Source organism: Oncorhynchus nerka, linkage group LG4, assembly GCF_034236695.1.
Source record: "Oncorhynchus nerka isolate Pitt River linkage group LG4, Oner_Uvic_2.0, whole genome shotgun sequence".
Lineage (NCBI taxonomy): Eukaryota > Metazoa > Chordata > Actinopteri > Salmoniformes > Salmonidae > Oncorhynchus > Oncorhynchus nerka.
In genome coordinates, this window is record NC_088399.1 from 76,272,198 (window position 1) to 76,294,945 (window position 22,748).

At 44.0% G+C, this 22,748-nt stretch overlaps 2 protein-coding genes across 6 annotated transcripts in view; both read right to left on the bottom strand.

Annotated features, from left to right (window-relative positions):
- The window catches only part of sdc3 (syndecan 3), a 34,435-nt gene extending 20,289 nt beyond the window's left edge, over nucleotides 1-14,146 (bottom strand). Inside the window, exon 1 of one of the 2 annotated variants that reach the window (XM_029658585.2) lies at nucleotides 13,728-14,144. In XM_029658585.2, the coding sequence (XP_029514445.1) occupies nucleotides 13,728-13,787 (60 nt within the window). In that variant the 5' untranslated portion in view covers nucleotides 13,788-14,144. Of the gene's footprint in view, nucleotides 1-13,727 lie in introns of both variants that reach the window. The other variant, XM_065017838.1, reaches the window with a different exon arrangement.
- Nucleotides 14,147-17,139: 2,993 nt separating this feature from the next.
- The window catches only part of pum1 (pumilio RNA-binding family member 1), a 31,726-nt gene continuing 26,117 nt past the window's right edge, over nucleotides 17,140-22,748 (bottom strand). For all 4 annotated transcript variants that reach the window (XM_029658589.2, XM_029658587.2, XM_029658588.2 and 1 more), the window contains exons 20-24: nucleotides 22,551-22,688; nucleotides 21,941-22,066; nucleotides 21,606-21,727; nucleotides 19,621-19,813; nucleotides 17,140-19,480 (exon numbers count right to left, since the gene is read on the bottom strand). In XM_029658589.2, the coding sequence (XP_029514449.1) occupies nucleotides 19,349-19,480; nucleotides 19,621-19,813; nucleotides 21,606-21,727; nucleotides 21,941-22,066; nucleotides 22,551-22,688 (711 nt within the window). In that variant the 3' untranslated portion in view covers nucleotides 17,140-19,348. The remainder of the gene's footprint in view (nucleotides 19,481-19,620; nucleotides 19,814-21,605; nucleotides 21,728-21,940; nucleotides 22,067-22,550; nucleotides 22,689-22,748) is intronic.

Genomic DNA, 22,748 nt, shown 5'->3' on the forward strand with positions numbered 1-22,748 from the left:
TCCTTCTCCCTTTACCCGCCTCTCCTTCTCCCTTTACCCACCTCTCCCTTTATCAATCTCCTTCTCCCTTTACCCACCTCTCCCTTTATCCACCTCCTTCTCCCTTTACCCGCCTCTCCTTCTCCCTTTACCCACCTCTCCCTTTATCCATCTCCTTCTCCCTTTACCCACCTCTCCCTTTATCCACCTCCTTCTCCCTTTACCCGCCTCTCCTTCTCCCTCTACCCACCTCTCCCTCTATCCACCTCCTTCTCCCTTTACCCGCCTCTCCTTCTCCCTTTACCCACCTCTCCCTCTACCCACCTCTCCCTCTATCCACCTCCTTCTCCCTTTACCCGCCTCTCCTTCTCCCTTTACCCACCTCTCCCTTTATCCACCTCCTTCTCCCTTTACCCACCTCTCCCTTTATCCACCTCCTTCTCCCTTTACCCGCCTCTCCTTCTCCCTCTACCCACCTCTCCCTCTATCCACCTCCTTCTCCCTTTACCCGCCTCTCCTTCTCCCTTTACCCACCTCTCCCTTTATCCATCTCCTTCTCCCTTTACCCACCTCTCCCTTTATCCACCTCCTTCTCCCTTTACCCGCCTCTCCTTCTCCCTCTACCCGCCTCTCCTTCTCCCTCTACCCGCCTCTCCTTCTCCCTTTACCCACCTCTCCCTTTATCCATCTCCTTCTCCCTCTACCCACCTCTCCCTTTATCCACCTCCTTCTCCCTTTACCCGCCTCTCCTTCTCCCTTTACCCACCTCTCCTTCTCCCTCTACCCCAACTCTCCCTCTACCCACCTCCTTCTCGCTTTACCCACCTCTCCCTCTCCCCACCTCCTTCTCCCTTTACCCACCTCTCCTTCTCCCTCTACCCAAACTCTCCCTCTACCCACCTCCTTCTCCCTTTACCCACCTCTCCCCTTCTCCCTCTACCCACCTCTCCCCCTCATTACTTGGCTGCTACTAACTTCTCCCTCCGAGTCTATATGCCCCCACCCTCTCTCTCCTTAATGTAGTGCGTCTGGCGAATGTGAGTCAGTCTGTCTGGACTCAGTATATCATCATATCACATGACAACTCCATTCAGTAGGGACAAGACAATATCAATCACACACACACACACGTCTCTGTGGCCTGGCTCCCTGCTGGTTGAGATTAGGGGTAATCCAGAACTGTTGGGATGAAAGATTAAGAATGAATTACCTGCTGCTGGTGAGACAGAGACACAGAGAGACAGAGAGAGACAGAGAGAGAGGCGAGCGAGAGAGGGGGGGGCGAGAGAGACGAGCGAGAGAGAGACAGAGAGAAAGAGAGAGAGAGTGGGTGAGAGCGAGCGAGAGGGTGAGACAGAGAAAGAGAGAGCAAAAGGGTGAGACAGAGAGGGTGAGACAGAAAGGGTGAGACAGAAAGGGTGAGGGTGTGTATCATTCACGTCTGTGCGTGTATGGGAAGCCTGAAACTATGAGCAGTCCGCACTTTATTTAACTAGTTAAGAACAAATTCTTATTTTCAATGACAACCTAGGAACAGTGGGTTAAATGCCTTGTTCAGGGGCAGAACGACAGATTTGTACCTTGTCGGCTCGGGGATTCATGCATGCTTGCAGTGTGTGTGTCACAGGAGGTTGGTGGCACCTTAATTGGGGAGGACGGGCTTGTGGTAATGGCTGGACCGGAATCAGTGGAATGGTATCAAATACATCAAACACGTGGTTTCCACTTGGTTTCCACATGGTTTCCACTTGGTTTACACATGGTTTCCCCTTGGTTTCCACTTGGTTTCCATGTGTTTGATGTCATTTCATTTGCTCCGTTCCAGCCATTATTATGAGCAGTCCTCCCCTCAGCAGCCTCCACTGGTGTGTGTATCATCCATTTCTGTCTCCTCATGCAGACACACACACACACCGATCATTAACTTCAGTAGCTCATTCAGGCTGCAAACGCCTTGGAAAGAACCATCTAAAGAGCTGGGGTTTAAAGGTTAACCCAAGGGGTTCTAGCACACACACACACGTGTCTACGGCTACGTTTTTACTTTGCTTTGAAGCACAGAATCTATTCCCTATAATGCCAGACATTGAGTCCATATTCAAGGATGATCTTTTTCATTCAAGCAGTAATAGTTCAGATTAAGACATTAACCAATCAACTACGAATTTCCTTAATGCATTACACTTAGTTCTCTGTCAGAGTCGCATACAGATACAACATTACATTGTAATATGGTGCACTTGGATTTTGAAAAATCTATATATAAAAAAAATACCTTTTTCTTGTTTGTTTAAGGGTAATCTGTTTCTGTGGTGACACAGATGGAGGCTGAATGTCTGGTGGTTGTTCATGAGGATAAGACAGTGGTTCCACCTGATCAGGCCTCTTTAGTCTAATGTTCTGGTGACCCACAACATACTCTCTATAACACACTATAGAACAGTACATTACATATAGTCACATCGACGACACAATGGGCAATACTTGCATCTACACACAGTCATCTGTGGTTAAACTCCACATGAGCATCTGTGGTCGAAATCTGATCCTTCTCTAGTAATGGAGGAAGAAGGAGGGGTGGGAGATGTAAGGAAGGAGGGAGAGGGAAAAATAGGGGAGAGAGATGTACTAAGAGAGAGATTGAGAGCAAGATGTAGATAGGGAATCTCTGAGTTAGCGAGTAGAGGTGTAAAAATGGAGGGATGGGAGAGGGGGAGTGAGGGATGGGAGAGGGGGAGTGAGGGATGGGAAGAGACGGTTGTAGCAGGAGCTTCTGACCTCGTTCACTCCTCTGTCGGGACATCGGCTAAATTATTCAAAAACACACACAGGAAGCCCCCCCTTCTCAGACAAAGCTCAAAGGCCAGATCTACAAATACACACTTCCTGTGTCTAGCAACATAACCCCACAACATATCAACACACACATGCACAAATCAAGACTAACAGTGAAATGCTTACTTTACGGGCCCTTCCCAACAATGCAGAGAGAAAATAAAATAAATTATGGAAAAATAATAAAACGAGGACTAAATACACGAGTACCAGTATGAGTTGATGTGCAGGGGTACGAGGTAATTGAGGTAGATATGTACATATGGCAATATGGTAAAAAATGAAAACACAAAGCAGACCAAACTCTTTGGTCCTTTAAAAACCTGCTGTTTGTAAGATAGTGTTCTACAGCCTGAAAGATAAAACACGTGACTTTGGATGACAACATGATGATGTTTGTTTTCAACATTTGGGCGGTTTTCCTAAAGAAGATAAATCCGCTTTGTGCTTTTTTTTCTTCTTGGCACGACACTTACGAGTATCGCAATACTGGTAACCTCCCTAACAGGTAGGGATAAAGTGTCAAGGCAACAGGATAGATAATAAACAGCAGCAGCAGCGTATGTGGTGAGTCAAAAGAGTTGGTGCAAAAGGGTCAATGCAGATAGTTACAGAGTTAACTATTCACCAGTCTTATGGCTTGGGGGTAGAAGCTGTTCAGGGTCCTGTTGGTTCCAGACAGTACCGCTTGCCGTGCGGTAGCAGAGAGAACAGTCTATGACTTTGGTGGCTAGATTCTTTAACCATTTTTAGGGCATTCCTCTGACACCGCCTGGTATAAAGGTCCTGGATGGCAGGGAGCCCGGCCCCAGTGATGTACTGGGCCGTAAGCACTACCCTCTGTAGTGCCTTGCGGTCGGATGCCACACATACACACGGCTTGGGTGGTATCCAGATTGCCATACCTTCATACCGACATTGTGCCATACTGGGATATCCAGTAATACCAGCACTGAACACAAGGGGTGCTATTTTCAAACCCCACTGAGCCTCTGTAATCTAAAATCCCATAAAGAATGCTAACTATTAACGAGCGCATTACAAAAATGTTATAGTCTTTGACCTAAACTATTTTCAGGACAGACATCCCAGCTCATAAAGTTATACAAGTAAGTCAAAAAATGCTACTCACAGTTTGCTGCACACATAAAACAGATATTAGACAGCAAAGCTCTTGAGCCAGGAGGGGATCCTCTGCTATTGTCAAGCAAAGCTTGATTTTGGAAGAAGCTAACCACTTAGCTAGGTGGCTAACTAGCTACTAAACTAGCAAACCAAGAGCACAAATGCAGAGCATTTAGCACATTTTAGACAGTTAACTTAAAAGGTGCAATATGCAGAAATCCTCATTTCCGTTTATGTGACAAAACAAGCCATGTATATTGTAGAGAATCATTTTACCATCTATTCAGGTGTGAAATATATTTTCAATAACCAAATATATTGTATTTTCAACTGGTAGATATGTACAGAAAGTACAGAAAGTAAAAGATGCAAAAAACAAAACTTAAGAACGGGAAGCATAGAAATAGCACAACAGATCTACCGTTTCCTTAGACTTGCTTTCAATGAGAATGACAGATCTATAACTCACATTTCGTTGTGAATTTGGTCAGGTCGCCCAAAAAGTTATATATATTGCAGCTTTAATAGTTATAAGAGATCTAGCTGGCAAACATTTAGTTGTGAATTCCATACTGTAACTAAATCACCTGGCGCGTGCTGCACAACAGTGAGTGAATCACAAGGCTCCGGTTTCTCGTTGATGTGTGCTTGTAAACAAACACCACGTAACTGGGGACTACTGCTAAGCTTCATAAATTAAGAATTATGTGACCGGTGAAATGAAGAGCGCAATCTTCTTTATCTCCTAACGTATTGCACAAAGTGTTTACTTAAAAAGTAGCTACAAATATTAAAACAACTTCAAACAGTATTGACGGTAGGCCAGCATCCCAGAGTCGCCTCTTCACTGTTGATGTTGAGACTGGGGTTTTGCGGGTACTATTTAATGAAGCTACCAGTTGAGGACTTGTGAGGCGTCTGTTTCTCAAACTAGACACTCTTATTTACTTGTCCTCTTGCTCAGTTGTGCACCGGGGCCTCCAACTCCTCTTTCTATTCTGGTTAGAGACAGTTTGCGCTGTTCTGTGAATGGAGTAGTAGACAGCGTTGTACGAGATCTTCAGTTTCTCAGCAATTTCCTGCATGGAATAGCCTTCATTTCTCAGAATAAGAATAGACTGACGAGTTTCAAAAGAAAGTATTTTTTGGGGCCATTTTGAGCATGTAATCGAACCCACAAATGCTGATGCTCCAGATACTCAACTAGTCTAAAGAAAGCCAGATTTATTGCTTCTTTAAAATCAGACCAACTGTTTTCAGCTGTGCTAACATAATTGCAAAGGGGTTTTCTAATGATCAATTAGCCTTTTAAAATGATAGACTTGGATAAGCTAACAAAGTGCCATTGGAACACAGGGCCTCTGTACGCCTATGTAGATATTCCATTAAAAATCTGCCGTTTCCAGCTACAATAGTCATTTACAACATTAACGATGTCTACACTGCATTTCTGAACAATTTGATGTTATTTTAATGCACAACATTTTTTGCTTTTCTTTCAAAAACAAGAACATTTCTAAGTGACACCAAACTTTTGAACGGTAGTGTATACATACATACATACGGTATATCGCCCAAACCTAACGCACACACACGGATCCATCCACATCCATCCATGTTATTGGTTACTGAGGTTAGAAGAATGCTAGTTGTCCCCACGAGCCACAAACTAAAACACTCAAAACATGTCAAACGTGTAATCTCCGTTGTCCATTAAACCAGGGGTTCTCAAAAAAAAAAAAATAATAATAATTTACATTTCATTTTTTTTTAAATGAATATTTCTAATAGATTAAACAAATTTCGGCCAAGGGCCCCGTGGAATAAGTTTAAAAGGTGTAATAAAATACAATACGATGTAATATTATTCATAGATCATTTATGTTCTTAACCCTGGGCAACATGGAGGTACATTGGGATATTTGGTATCCACACTGCTCCACCAATTATCCATTCTTCAACTTAACGAGCGACTGTCTTTAAAAAGCAACAAATCCCTTTGAAGAAACAGTTATTCTAGTGTCAAAATTGCCTACACAGTGGAAATAGCTGCGGTGATTGCACTCTATCCAATAGGATGAGTGAGACAGACCTGCCCAGCAGCTCCGACTGTTTACATAAGACAACACGTAGCACATTTACTTGAGAAATATTGCCCCAAACACCCTAGTTAGATGTAAAATTGCCTAACTAAAACAACCTTGGCAAAAACGTCAAAATGAATGACAGGTTTCTTGAGTTCTTAGTTTCATTCTGGGGGTTTTGAAAATGTGGAATAGGCTTCCAGTGTCTCATGGGGGGGGGGGGGGGGGGGGGGGTTGGTCAGGAAACACCTCCAAGACTGAAATGGTGTCTTTCTAATGAGTAAGAGAACAACACACGTGCCAATCAACGTGTTCAGCGGCTCTTTAACACTGCTTGTATTCCCCTCCAATTTGTTTCCTAAACGCACTGGAATTTAAAGCAAGAATCCTTAGTTGCTACATCGATTTTTACCCATTGATTCTTGAAGAAAATAACTTAGAAATGCCTCATGAGCTTAGTTCAATTGTCGTACCCCATCAGAACCCAACATTTCAGCTTGTTTTACTCCAATGTTTGTGAACAATGTAAATGTAAACAAACACTATATAGCCTCAAAACATGGTTAAAACTACAATTTTGATGTCATGGATGGTCATTCCTTGCATCCATAGCCCTGTTTATGAATTTGAGAGTGGTTACATTTCTCCAGACCCATCCCTCAGATTTTTTCCAAAACAGAGTAGAATTGCAGGAAATTAGCTCGAAAACAGCAACATTTTCTCTCTGATGCCAAGAGGGGGGCCTTCATAATGTTCCTTTCCAGGGCCCGAGACTTGGTTCATCCGGCCCTGCACTGCCGAAGTCATAGTAAAAGTCCTTGTATGCTATTTTTATCTCACTTGAATTATGAGGGGGTTCCTGATGCATTTGCTAGCACAAAAGGGGTCCCCGGTCTGACAAAGTTTGAGAATGTTAGTCTACCTTTATCGCTCCTGCTGGGAAGCTGAATTTCATAGTTCCCTACAGGGCGGATCAGATTTCTGACCACACCCATCTGGTCTCCTTGGTAACCTAATTACCATGATCGCTACGGAAACACGTGAGACAGATAGAGAGAGAGATGGAGGGAGAGAGAGGCAAAGAAAGGAAAGGAAGGATACATGCACGTCTCCAAACCCACATGCAAGGAAGAGAAGCAGACAACTGAGAAAGAATAGAGGTGAAAGATGCATCACACACACACACACAAAACCTATATGTTTATGTGAGGGAGTGCCCTGTTTCTGGTTTATATTTATAGTGAAGCCCCAAAACAGAGATCCCAGAATGCTTTGTGGTTTTGGAGACAGTATGCTGCTGCTCTCTAATTTACAGTCCTGTTATAGAATGCACACACACAGTTTCTCTCAATGTGCATAAATGCACGCGCACACTAAACACAGGGAGGTTGAGGGAGAGAGAGAAATAAAGATAGTGATATGGATAAAGAGGGAGGTTGAGGGAGAGATACAAATATAGGGATATGGATAGAGAGGGAGGTTGAGGGAGAGATACAAAGATAGGGATATGGATAGAGAGGGAGGTTGAGGGAGAGATACAAATATAGGGATATGGATAGAGAGGGAGGTTGAGGGAGAGATACGGATAGAGAGGGAGGTTGAGGGAGAGATACAAAGATAGGGATATGGATAGAGAGGGAGGTTGAGGGAGAGATACAAAGATAGGGATATGGATGGAGGTTGATAGATACAAAGATAGGGAAGATAGGGATAGAGAGGGAGGTTGAGGGAGAGATACAAAGATAGGGATATGGATAGAGAGGGAGGTTGAGGGAGAGATACAAAGATAGGGATATGGATAGAGAGGAGGTTGAGGGGAGAGATACAAAGATAGGGATATGGATAGAGAGGGAGGTTGACAAAGATAGGGAGATAGGGATGGAGAGAGAGGGAGGTTGAGGGAGAGATACAAAGATAGGGATATGGATAGAGAGGGAGGTTGAGGGAGAGATACAAAGATAGGGATATGGATAGAGAGGGAGGTTGAGGGAGAGATACAAAGATAGGGATATGGATAGAGAGGGAGGTACAAAGATGATGGGAGAGGGATGAGGGAGAGATACAAAGATAGGGATATGGATAGAGAGGAGGTTGAGGGAGAGATACAAAGATAGGGATATGGATAGAGAGGGAGGTTGAGGGAGAGACACAAAGATAGGGATATGGATAGAGAGGGAGGTTAGAGAGGGAGGGAGAGATACAAAGATAGGGATATGGATAGAGAGGGAGGTTGAGGGAGAGATACAAAGATAGGGATATGGATACAAAGATAGGGATATGGGAGGTTGAGGGAGAGATACAAAGATAGGGATATGGATAGAGAGGGAGGTTGAGGGAGAGATACAAAGATAGGGATATGGATAGAGAGGGAGGTTGAGGGAGAGATACAAAGATAGGGATATGGATAGAGAGGGAGGTTGAGGGAGAGATACAAAGATAGGGATATGGAGAGGGAGGTTGAGGGAGAGATACAAAGATAGGGATATGGATAGAGAGGGAGGTTGGGGAGAGATACAAAGATAGGGATATGGATAGAGAGGGAGGTTGAGGGAGAGATACAAAGATAGGGATATGGATAAAGAGGGATGTTGAGGGAGAGATACAAATAGAGAGGATAGAGATATGGATAGAGAGGGAGGTTGAGGGAGAGATACAAAGATAGGGATATGGATAGAGAGGGAGGATTGAGGGAGAGATACAAAGATAGGGATATGGATAGAGAGGGAGGTTGAGGGAGAGATACAAAGATAGGGATATGGATAAAGAGGGATGTTGAGGGAGAGATACAAATATAGAGATATGGATAGAGAGGGAGGTTGAGGGAGAGATACAAAGATAGGGATATGGATAGAGAGGGAGGTTGAGGGAGAGATACAAAGATAGGGATATGGATAGAGAGGGAAGTTGAGGGAGAGATACAAATATAGGGATATGGATAAAGAGGGAGGTTGAGGGAGAGATACAAAGATAGGGATATGGATAGAGAGGGAGGTTGAGGGAGAGATACAAAGATAGGGATATGGATAGAGAGGGAGGTTGAGGGAGAGATACAAATATAGGGATATGGATAGAGGGAGGTTGAGATACAAATATAGGGATATGGATAGAGAGGGAGGTTGAGGGAGAGATACAAAGATAGGGATATGGATAGAGAGGGAGGTTGAGGGAGAGATACAAATATAGGGATATGGATAGAGAGGGAGGTTGAGGGAGAGATACAAAGATAGGGATATGGATAAAGAGGGATGTTGAGGGAGAGATACAAATATAGAGATATGGATAGAGAGGGAGGTTGAGGGAGAGATACAAAGATAGGGATATGGATAGAGAGGGAGGTTGAGGGAGAGATACAAAGATAGGGATATGGATAGAGAGGGAGGTTAAATGCTCGCGCACACTAAACACAGGGAGGTTGAGGGAGAAAGAGAAATAAAGATAGTGATATGGATAAAGAGGGAGGTTGAGGGAGAGATACAAAGATAGGGATATGGATAGAGAGGGAGGTTGGGGGAGAGATACAAAGATAAGGATATGGATAGAGAGGGAGGTTGAGGGAGAGATACAAAGATAAGGATATGGATAGAGAGGGAGGTTCGGGGAGAGAAATAAAGATAAGGATATGGATAGAGAGGGAGGTTCGGGGAGAGAAATAAAGATAAGGATATGGATAGAGAGGGAGGTTGAGGGAGAGAGAGATAAAGAGGGATAGAGATAAAGCTGTGACAGTAGCAGTAGTGTGGTTGTCATAGCGACGGCCATGGAGAGCAGGTAGAGCAGTGTCTCCTGGGAAATGAGCTACACTGGCCTCCCTCCCCCTCGCTCTCCATCCCTCTCTCTCACCATCCCTCCCTCTATTGGTCTCTTCACAGCTCTCTACATCTCACTTTGCGTTCCATCCATTCATCTTCATTGTCGATTCTCTCCTTCTATTCATGTCTCCCTCCCTCCCTCCTTTTTCTTTCCTTCCTGTGCATCCCCCTCTACCTTCTCTTGAGAATACGAGTGTGTGAGGATGTCTGCAGTACTGCCCAATTACTGAGGGTTTGTTCTGTGTGTGTGTGAGCTAAAGAGTAAAGACGGTAGTTGACTGTACCTCAAGCTGCTACATAGGCCCATCTGTAAGCATTAACACTACCAACACACGAACACCTTATACAGTAGATAGTGTGTAGACAGTGGCAGATGGATAGAGATGGGTATCTCCCTATCTGACACCAGACACACATTACACTGCAGCCCCTACATGGAGCAATTTTGCCTCTTGTGCAATAAGTCACTATTTCAGGTGAAAACACTAACCCTGGGGGGAAAAAACTACTTCTATCCCCACACCCTATCCCCTTCCCTGTCAGTATTTAGAGATCTGAAGATGACAGGCTAGGTGTGGGTACCCTGGTGATGTCATACCTCTACTAAGCATGTTGGAGGGTAGAGACATATTATGAAAGGTGTTTCTTCTGGACCTGGGGGACCACCAGACAGTCCACCTTTTTGTTTTAGCCCTGCACTAGCACACCTGATTCAACAAAACCTTTGGTTATTTGATTCAGGCGTGTCAGGTCAGTGCAGGGCTGGAACAAAGATGTTGCTTGTCTGTATGGTTGTCCCTCAGGAGAGCGAGGGGAAACACTGGTTCCACCTTTTCACGGCTGTGTCCCATCACTGAACACTAGTACAATAGAGGTAAGGGGAGCAGAGGGGTAGGGGGTAGGGTTGAGACATCATCACTACACTGCTTGTTATCATGCCAGGCTCAATACCTAAGGGTCTATCAGAGTACCAAACATGTCCGCGTGTGCACAGCAGTGTTCTACAATATTGGACCTTTGGCATTCATTCATACTTTGAATTCTCAGCTCAGCTCAAGGAATTTCTCCAGCAGTCAACACATTCAAATTAACAGAGGACACGTACCAGAGACGCGTTGGTTGGGAATTGTGGGGAGGTGTGTGTTGGGGCTGTGCGCCTCTCGCAGGTGGTGGCCTCAGAGCCGTGTAGCTATGTCACAATGGGGGGGGACTATCGCATCTCAGCGTCTGTGATCTTAGCTTTCAGGCCAACACAGACCTACTGTAAGCCTACACACGTACAGACCTACTGTAGGGTATAACAGAGCTCTGGATATGAGCTGAGAGCGGTTTCATTTCCTACTACTGCAGTGGAACTGGCCACAACCCTGAAAAAAGTATCCTAGGCTACATAGTGTAGTATAGGTATTATTACACACTATATACTGTATGTGAGTTCATGCTGTTATCTGTGTCCATACCCATCTGTGTATGTGTGCCTCTATACAGATCGATGTGTGTGGTAGAGTTTGTCCTCTAAAGGAGTGAGAAGGACCCACTTCCTGTGTCAAATTGCCTCTCACATTCCACATTCTCTCTCTATCCCCCCCTCTCTCTCACACTATTTTCTCCCTCCCGCCGTCCTTTAGTCTCTATTGGGGGCTTGGTCTACCATTTCAGGCACAAGAAAATGATTCATTGCACGAACCAAACATGATCCTCAAAAACACCACTCTTTCACACACACACACACACACACATACACTACATAAAAGCTCTCTCTCATTTCATACACACCACAAAAAGAGCTAGCACACAAACCCTGACAGGAAAAGACAGGCAGACACACACACACACACACAAGGTCGTTGTGGGATGCAGCAGATGTCTGTGGGAAAATCACGCTTCATCTAAATTTACACGGCAGGAAATTACATCATGGCCTCATATCACAGGAAATAAATACCAATGCAGACCATCCACTAAGGATTGAACCAGGACACACACATGGCCAGTCATTCACTGGAGGCAGCAAAAGATCTGGGCAAGTAAGCCAATCTGTGTTGTGTGCCTTTGATGTGTGCCTTTGAAGAGTGTGTGTGTGTGTGTGTGTGACTGTCCCCAGGGCAGGGCTTTCTTGGGTTGAGGACTCTACACAGTCTATGCAACAGATCCTACAGATCTACGTATTTTTGTGTGGATTAAGTTTTGGAACGTCACGTAAACGGAGCTCCATACTTCCATTTGTGTAGACTGTGAAATCACAGTTGAGAGCCCTATCCTGCGCATAGCTGAGATCACTGATGTATGTGTGATGTGGCCTGTGCCAGCATGAGAAACACACCTGCAACCGTGTGTGTGTCATCAGGGTCAGATTAGAGGGAGGTAGGCCGCCAACAGCACCGACTGACACAGATAATCGTATGTGTGCGGCCTGCATAAGGCTATGGCAGCCAGCGGTACCGGCCTGGTCATTCAGCTCCGAGCACCAGGCCAACTAGACACTCCCATCAAATAGGCTACTGTAGAGCCGGGGAAATATAAGGGATTCACACGTTATCACATACAGCGCCGTCCAAGACTTGTTGGACAGCGATGTCAAACTTGTAGTTTCAGCTCTACTCCAGCAAAATGAATCCAAGATCACATAGTGAATAAGAGGAAAAGTACAGACTCTCCCCTTTTAATGCTCCCAAGTGGTCTTAGGAACTGCATCTCAGTGCTAGAGGTGTCACTACAGACCCTGGTTCGATTCAAGGCTGTATCACAACCGGCTGTGATTGGGAGTCCCATATGGCGGTGTACAATCCGGGTTAGGGTTTGGCGGGGTTTGGGTAGGCCATCATTGTAAATAAGAATGTTCTTAACTCACTTGTCAAGTTACATAAAAAACTAAATTGGAGGATATTTGAGGCATTATGTGTTTTACCATTTTAAGCCAATAGCACTTTTGCATCCAAGATGGACTGTATAGGGTCTGTAGGCTATTTGAAGAACTGTGTTATCATACTAAGAGCACAACGAACGACTTCTCCCGGTATGGAGGATAAATTGGTACCGGCTGGTGAGGGGGTGCTGATTGCGCGTATGCGCGTGACGCACTGGTTGGTTCCGGGAGACGTGCGCATTCCTAATCAGTTCGCCTCGCGATTCCCGATGACATCATTCCCATCCCTTGCGAACCGCATCGCGTTTCCTACAGCCCACCCCTTCTTCAACACACACACCCTCCGGTTACCAGAGCAGCCCCTGCGTTTTCCGGATAGGCCTCGTTAGCTCTCACCTCCGCCTCAGAAATAGACGCACGCACATAAAGAGGTCAACCGGGCAGCAGATCGAACACCCCACCATGTCCCCTCGCCGCTGTAGGCCTACGGACTCGAGCTTAATTACCGGGGTGTAAGTGAGTTCGCGAATCAGACGCCACAGAGCAGTTAACCGAATAAAGACCCGTAATAACCTAAATTAGAACGGACCCACTAATTACGCACACAACTCCTGAGTTCTGTGTAATTAGTGGGTCCCTTCTAATTGAGGTTATTACGGGTCTTTATTCGGTTAACTGCTCTTTGGCGTCTAATTCGCGAGGCCTTTCTAAAAAATTAACCCCAGTCTCTGAGACACAAAGACCCGGGCAGAGTCTGGGGCCGCGAGCCAGACACGGGAGTCACGGGCGGCTCGCGACCAAATGTGGGTCGAGTCCAATATTTACTACCGATCACCGAGTAGCAGATACACACTGCTGCCTCATTATCCACGAGCAACACACACAGGCAGGCACGCACACACACCAAATATATAGTTTATCAATACCCTATGGCCTATGCTATGCAACCCTAGATCCCGGACCACGTTGCGACATGATACATCGGCAGAAATGGAACAATAGAATACAAAGGACCCGGCAGACCCTTACCAGCGCGGAGTGAGCGAGCAGCGCCGCGAGGATCGTCATCAGACACGGCGGCAGCTTCATGCTGTGGCTGGGGGGCGCGAACCTTCACGGGGGAACAAGCGCTTCTCTCCGTAGGCAGTAGTCTCTAACTTCAGAGTGTACCGCCCCTCCTCGCGAACATCCGTCTGGCGTGTTATTAATCCGTATCGGTAAAACACTAAACCGGCGTGTGTCCTTCTCCGGTAATGGTACCAGGCATAAAACGAGTGGAGATTCCTTCTTCCTACGACGGAAGCCCTTTTCTTTCTATTATTTTGTCCCCCTCTGTTGGACCCTGTAGTGTTCAAGACCTGGTAGATATAGCCTACTACCGGGAGATGCCAGACCTCCGCTCTATCCTCCCCCTCTCTGTCGAAAGCAGGATGTTCCTTATTATGGCGACGCCGATCGGCCTGGGAGAGTCTGGCAGAAGGGGTGTGTGTGTGTTAGGGGGGGGGGATCTCCTCTGGCGGGCGAGGCGAGGATGCCCCCTGCAGCCCCGAATAGGCACCCACTGGCTGTTCCCCGCCTCTCTCAAACACAAACGCATTCATACACAGGGTTGGGCGGATTACTTAAAAAAATGATTCCCTTAATGATTACAGTTAGGTTTACATGAAATAAAGTAATTAGTAACGTAATCTTTTGAATTATTCAAAAGGAGTAATGTAATCCGATTTCTTTTAGACCCGACATAGCCTAATTTAAATTTGCAGCGTTTAAAATAATGTATTTAATTTAGTAACCTTATTTCCAATAGTGTAAGAACATAACCTATAATTCACATGTTCTAAATGTGTGAGCATACAGGCTACACAAGGTTCCAAAATATTGTCACGGTGGCCTATTCAAACTGGTTGAATGACTAGACACGGCTTCAAAACATTCACACCTGGCCCACTGGTCAAAGAAAAAACTCATGTCCGCAACTCTGCTATGCTCCCATGATGTAATCAGACGCACAAAAAAGACAGCGTTTTGATCCGAAGATATTTAGATCTTTCTGTCTTTGTTATGCGTCTGATTAAATCACCATAGGAGCAGTCTACCAGAGTTGCCGACATTCCTTTTTCCCTTGACGTTCTTCATTCCTGCACCTGATAAATTGGATATGCATGTTTCTCTTTTCCATTGGTCAATCACAGTCGTCTGTTCTCCATAAAGCTCCTGCCTTGCTTGCTGCTTTGTAGACTATTTAGATCTACTGTGTACGCTGCAACCTGAACTCAGAGGTAGACGTAACATAGTAAACGTAAATTCGGCGTACCCCAATTAGCATGTTATGTTTCGTATGATATGTATTCATTTGTGGATGTCCATCATCCATTTTGTATAAGTTATACATTTACATTTGTATGATGTTACAAATTCCAAATAGTCTGTGATGAAATTCAAACACGCAATCTTTTGGTTGGTAGATATTTGTGTTATATATTTTTGCCTTAAATAACCTGTCTTATGTAAGTATACTAAAGGTAACATTATTATTTTGAGTGTCCCTTATTTACGTTTACTATGTTACTTCTAGTCTGAGACTAGGCTGCACATTCGCTCTCTTCCCCCTGTGCGCCCAGAGTGGGACTGGTGGACAGAAAATTTGACAATGTGATTTGAGAGCACAAAACATAATGTAGGCAAATTATCCTATTGGGGGGGAGAATGTCTGAATACTCGGGAGCCCTATTTAGCCAGTAATATATAGCAACAATAGCCTAATTGTAAAACCCAAACTTCATGACAATTACTGGTTCAGGTTGCACATCAAAATATCTTGAATCATGCATTCTTGCATGGATTAAAACATTTATTGAATCATACTTAGTAGGCCTACACTTCTTAATAAAGCACACTGAATGACTTTAAAGAATCCATCCACCTTTGATGAGCGATCAGCAAGACAATAGAATCGAGAGCCTGTGAGACTTGATGGTGCACTAAATGATGGCATTGCTGAGAATTTTTCATCAAATGTTCCTCTTGATAGCATATAAAGTAACCCAAAATATGTTTTTAAGAATGTAACTAATCTGACTACTATATACCTAATCCCCATTACATGTAATCCATTACTACCCAACCCTGCATACAAACACACACCTCCCAGTGAAAAAACACAGGGGCCGAGGTAGAGCACATTCCACACTGCAGGGCGCATGGGTGCAACTCCAGATTACCAGGGATGTGTCTGAGTTCAAAACAACTGGGAACTTGAAAATCTCTGACTTCTGAGTGTTCCAAGACTACTTTGAACTAGGAAAAAACAAGCTCCGACTGATAAAAATATTTTTGAACAGTCATCCAACTCGGAATTCAAGTCAGGAACTCCTGCCTCTTTCTAAAACTCAGACTTTCCAACCTGAAGATCACTGAAGTCATAATTTTACAATTTTTCCCCCTGAGTTCCCAGTTGTCTTGAAAGTACCATTAGGCCAACCAGAGTCAGAGGGCCTTCATACCAACATATCCGCTGATTCTACAGTAAAAGTAAAGTCGCGTTCAGTAGCCTAGGCTAGAGGCACAGGGGAAAAACGTTTTGAAACATTTAACTGTACTTCAGTCCAGTCCAGGTCAGTCCATCTCGATGCGTTTCTATGTTGTTGCCTAGGCTACTCTACTGCTATGACCCTGGGTTATTTTCCCATTCCATTATACTGAGGTGAAATTAGCCTTTTACTATTGGGCATGTGAGTGCATGTTCCCATGAGAAGTACCACTCTCCTGCCATTTTCTCACTTGTCCTTTGTTCTTTCGAGAACAGTTCTGCAGCTGAAGGCAAGGAGAAGAAAATGACTTTCTGTTGACTAAAGGAGTGTCTTCTGATGTAATGGTTTTTAAATATTTAAAACTGTACAAAATGGCATCAAGCTGAATTACACACAATTTACAATGAAATAATATTTTTAAAAGGAGGCATTACAAAACACCATAATTATACAAATATGTCTTTCCTGATTCCCTTACCCTGACAAAAGTTCATCAATTCTGGGATTGTTAGTTTATTTGGTGGCTGTATAAAAAAACCTCTTCCTTTCTTGGAGGACAATACAACTATACTAATTTTATAGGCTAGTACTGTTTTATCACTCTGCAGAGAGAAGGCTCCATGTGTGTACTCTTAAATGATCAAAGCAATCAAGGAATAAATAGAAACCAATCAATCATTTGAAATAATCATCCTAAATGTAGCTAGGTGACAACCACATCAGTCATGGATAAAAACCTTCCTCGCAGCAGTTATATCAGCTCAAGTAAGAAAAGACAAGTGATATACTTTGCATCTCCCTCACTCCATTCTTAGGTGTGGTGAGGATTATCAAATCCCATCTCAACACTGCTCTGTGTGCTACCCAACACAAATCAGACACAGACAAACAAAAACCACTCGAAATGACACTTCAAATTTTGAGTGTTTTTTTGTTCAGTTTTGTTTCAAAATAAAGACTCACATCATTGTTTAGAGACAATCTACAACAGGAGTTACAAAAAATAGTTGCCCAGGCAATAAACATACACAGGTTTCTGTTATAACTATACACATTATGGTTACAGGTGGTGCTCCTATTCATATACACAAGGCTCGCTGCCCCAAATGTACACCGTGTCGCTGCCGTCTGCCACAGCCGTAATCATGGTTACAGAGGGCAAGACAGGCGACGCCCGGTCTTTTCCCGGGGGACATGGACATATGATATGATACATCACTTTTACAGGACTAATATAGGTCAAAAAAACAAACACACCACTCTCCTCTTTTCTGTACAATCCATGGTTTCACTTTACCCCCCTGAGAGAGGAGGGGGGAGATTGGGGTTCGAGGTAGACTCAGCGATGACAGTACACCGTAGAGCTACTTCCTTCTTCGAGACTTAAGTAACAACACCTTTCATATATCATGCCTCAAGATGAGCCAATAGTAGGTAGTGTTGGCAGATTTGAAATAGGTTGTTGTGGACGTCTGCAAGCAGGAAGTCGCTCCGTTGTGTACCATGTCATATCACGGTGTCTACCTTTAAACTCATGGCCCCTCACCCCCTTCCCTCAGAATTCCTATAAAAGATCTAAAAAACAAATACAGCTTCATGTTAAAGCAGAAATTACTACTACTAACAGTGTGTCCTGTGGTGGTGGTAACAATCCCCAAACTACACCGCAAACGCTTTGCGTGTTCCGTAAGCGTAATGTTTTTGGACTGCTACACCAGAAGGGGGAAACCACTTTATCAGTCATTTACACTTCAGCCAGGTCTCTCTCTGCGTTTTAAATAGACTTGAAGTGTAAAAAGACTTGTCTCGTTAATTTCAGTGGATTTGCTTCAACTGTGGGTAACGGATGTTTAGTACACGGACAAGCCACGTTTGCAGTGTAGTTTGGGGGTTGGGGAGGTGGTGTAGTTCAGGCGTTGGGGAAGTGAATTCTATTGAAGCAGTGAGTGGAAGGTCAAACGAGATGGTGGTGGTGGGGGGGGGGGCTTTGTACAAGTACTACGCAGTATAGAAAGGGCTTTTCAAAACAAAAATTTGATATTACAATTTACAATATACAACAACTTATATGTCACAACCAAGGAGGTGAGAATATACACTGAAATGCACAATAGTTTTTCTAAGATTTTAGTTTTTTGTGTGAGTTTTTTTTCTTTTATATCGTCTGATACCAAAAAGGGTGGTAAATCACTTTTACATTACAAGGGTTTACAAATGTACAATTATACAGTCAGAAATGTGTTCACTACTAGGATACATTATAGATACAGATTCAACATCAAAAACCAGAAAAACTACAAAGTTTTATATATATATTTATATATATATATATGCAAAGGTCTACACCAAGTATACACGCTATATATAGAAGCAAGACCGGAAACGAATCTCCCATGCTAAATGATCTGTGTGCTGGTAAGCTCATGGCGTGCGTGTGTAGCATGTGTGTGTGGTGTGCGTGTCTGTTTGTGTACAGTGTGTGTTGTCGGAGTTGGTGACGCCGTCAGACAAATTAAATACGTTTGTTCCATCCCATACTTGTGATGGGACAGTGTGTGCGCCGCAGCAGTAGCAACAAAGTTAAATGATTCTAATTTATTTAAAAGACGAATAAAGGAAAAAAAAAAAAGGGAGAATGAATGAATGGAGTGGGATGCTTGGGTTGGGGGAGGGGCTAAATTAACCAAGGCTTCCTGTTTAGACAGGCCCCTCCCAATGGGCTACCATGGGGATAAGAGTGAGCGGGATGGTTGGAGTATTTAAAGAGGGTTCTACATGATGTAATTGAGGGGTAGGATAGTAGTTTACATGATCTCATTAGGAGGGGGGGTGTATATATAGGGTTACGGGTGTCGGGAATAATGGGGTATATATTGATAGTAGTTTACACGATGCCACTAGGCGGGCCACTCCGTTCTTCATGTAGGGTATTGGCCAGGGGTTATGGTACAGAAGACAAGACATTCCAATACAACGTCAGCTGTGTACAGAGAGAGGGTGGTCGGCCTTTATGTTGAATGGCCACCGTTCCTCCAACACCCAGCAGGTGATCTACTGCACACGGCCGACGTACATGTTGGTCCGTCTTGTCCTTAAGGGTTAGGGTGTAAGGGTTGTAGTTTACATGATGCCATTGGGAGGGCCACAGAGAGGGCCCAGGTCCACTCCATTCTTCATGTAGTATTTCTCCAGCTTAGCCAGGATGTGTTTGCCATACGTATACTTCCTCAGAGTGGAGATGTGGGGCCGGATCTGATGGGGAGAGAGAGGGAGAAATAAGTATACACACAATTGCATAACCATCGATACATATATTTCTAGAGCTTTGAGATAACACTAATGAAAAACCGCTATACAAAATAAATCGCACACAGACACACACAGGTCCCAACCTTGTGCATTACGATCTTCCTCTGTGTTGGTTCAGCCACGTCAATCATCTTCTGAACCACATAGTTGGCGTACTGGTCCTTCATCATGGTGTACAAGGCGCTGTGGGGCCCCTCCGTCAGGCTACACACCTCGTCTATCAACACGGCCCGCTCTGCACGGGACGCATGGCTCACACACTTCTCCACCACATTACTGCAGAGAGAGGCTGGGTTAGCCACGGATTCTGCTCGACCTTTTGCGTTCTAGGCCAGGTTAACTGTAACTTTGTGACAACCAGATACAAAACGGGTTTATAAACCATGTTCCCTCTAAGCTACGCACGGGCACGCAGCTCTCCTGGGACTGTCGCGCAGAATAAACATCAACACGCACAGAGAAGCACGAGATTTAACTTCACTCAACTAGTTTTCCCTTTTAGTTAACCTCTTGAAACTAGGGCGCACTATTTTTAATTTTGGAAAAATAATGTTCCCAAAGTAAACGGGTTATTTTGTCAGGACAAGATGCTAGAATATGCATATAATTGACAGCTTAGGATAGAAAACACTAACGTTTCCAAAACTGTAAAAATATTGTCTGTGAGTATAACAGAACTGATATTGCAGGCGAAAGCCTGAAAAAAATCCAATCAGGAAGTGACTCTTATTTCCTATGCGTCCCTATTGAGCAGTGAAAGGGATATCAACCAGATTCCTTTTTCTATGGCTTCCCTAATGTGTCTAGTGTCACAAGACATAGTTTCAGGCTTTTATTTTGAAAAATGAGCGTGAAGGACAACATTGCGTCAGTGGTCAGCTGGTGGCTCTCAGAGTGATTTGTGCGTAATAGACAAATGCGGCCATTGTTTCTCTCACTCCTACTAAGAAGCCAACTGTCCCGGTTGATATATTATTGAATAGATATTTGAAAAACACCTTGAAGATTGATTATAAAAAACTTTGCCATGTTTCTGACGATATTATGGATCTAATTTGGAATATTTTTCGGCGTTGTCGTGACCGCAGTTTCCGGTGGATTTCTCAACCAAACGTGAAGAACAAACGGAGGTATTTCGGCTATAAAAATGATCTTTATGGAACAAAATGAACATTTGCTGTCTAACTGGGAGTCTCGTGAGTGAAAACATCCGAAGCTCATCAAAGGTAAATTATTTAATTTGATTGCTTTTCTGATTTTCGTGACCAAGTTACCTACTGCTAGCTGGACATAATGCTATGCTAGGCTATCGATAAACTTACACAAATGCTTATCTTGCTTTGGCTGTAAAGCATAATTTCAAAATCTGAGATGACAGGGTGATTAACAAAAGGCTAAGCTGTGTTTCACTAGTGATTTCATGAATATGAATATTTTCTAGTAATATTTTTTGTCCGTTGCGTTATGCTAATTAGTGTCAGTTGATGACAATTCTCCCGGATCCGGGAGCGGTAGTTTCAAGAGTTAACACTACCTATGTGGGAATTGTGATCGAATCAACTCAAGATTAGCCACTTTCAACGCAACATACCGAAACAAAATTGCACAAGATATTTTCTTGTAGGCAGAGCGCATTGGAGTAACATTTTCTGTAATAATGGTTGGGAATATGAATTCATTTTATTTTGTAGTGGTTTCTTGTGTCAAACAACATTTTCAGTCACGTCCTTGTCTGAAGGACAGGTGGATAAACAGGTTCACGTCAAGCCCGGTGTGCTTTTTTTCCAAGTCTCATGGAACGTAGGCCTACATTGAACACCACACATTGTCTGTAGGCTGAATGATATAACAGTTATTTCCATGTTAAAATGTTATGGAATGCACGTTCTCCATTGTTTTTGATGGTAGGCCACTCTGGTAGGCCTATATTATGATCCAATAGCCACAGTAGTCTACTTGGCCACTGTTATAACTAACTTAAAGCAGTTTGCGCTGAGCAGATCTGAAATTTGGTCAATGACAAAAAAAATGATAAACCAATATGATTGCTTGATGTGCGAGTGTGTACCTGGCAAACTTGTGTTGGCTGAGCCCCAGTACGTTTCCTCTGATCTCAGCTACTATCTTACTCTTGTCCTCCGCTCTGCCGTGTTCTAATACATGCTGGATCACATAGTTACCATACTGGTCCTGGACAAAGAGAGAGATTTACACACAGTTTGGCATTTAGCTAGTTGACAATTTAGCTAGTTGTTCAACCATATCCAGCCTTAAACACAAAACACAATACAGAATGTCAGTATGATGACAATGTCCTGATCTGGACATCAGCAGATGCAAAACAAACATTTTAACAATTTTGCAGCAAAATGTCTGGTGAAACCGGTGGTGTGCGTGTGTTACCTGCACCAGTTGTTCAGTGTGTTGGTGCAGCTCCTCCAGAATGGGCAGGGTCTGGTCTGGAAGGCAGTGTTCTAGAATACGCTGGATCACTCTACAGCCGTAGGGGTGGGTGGAGAGGGCAAACACCTGCAGAGAGAGACACACACACACACACCTAGACCTTAACACACCTGACATAACTGATGGTTCACACACACCCACACCAGTGAAAGACTGAAGAAAGCCAATTCTCAATGACCTACTTAACTAGACAAACAATCACTAACATTCACACAACTATCTCGTGAGTGGGAATGGAAACACGCAGGAATGTGGAAATTGGTACAATTGAAAAATCCAAGAGCCCAATCCAATGTGACTAATATACAGACAATCTTTATGTGAGCTGATAAACCACAATATCTAGTGCATTAGCTCACTCTCCCAGTCAGCTAAGCACAGGCACATTATTCTCTTTAAAAACACACTCTTTATGGTAATTTTTTACCTTTAGCCAGTGGATGGAAGATGGTTGCCGCTGGGCTGCTGTTGCCATTAACATGGTGACCCACGTGTTCCCTGCAGGCGATGTGTGTGTGTGTGAGAGAGAGAGTGTGTGCGCGTCACCCACCTGTCCCTTGAAGGCGTCTATTATGAAGTGTAGTGCGTGGGGCTGAACACACTCAATACACTTCTGCACCACGTGGTTGCCGTTCTGATCCTTCACACACTTCAATACATGGCCATCCAGCTCCCGCACCATCTCACTCTGCAACACAACACACACACAGGGTTAGAGATAGCTGAACACCAAAGCACACAGTCTATA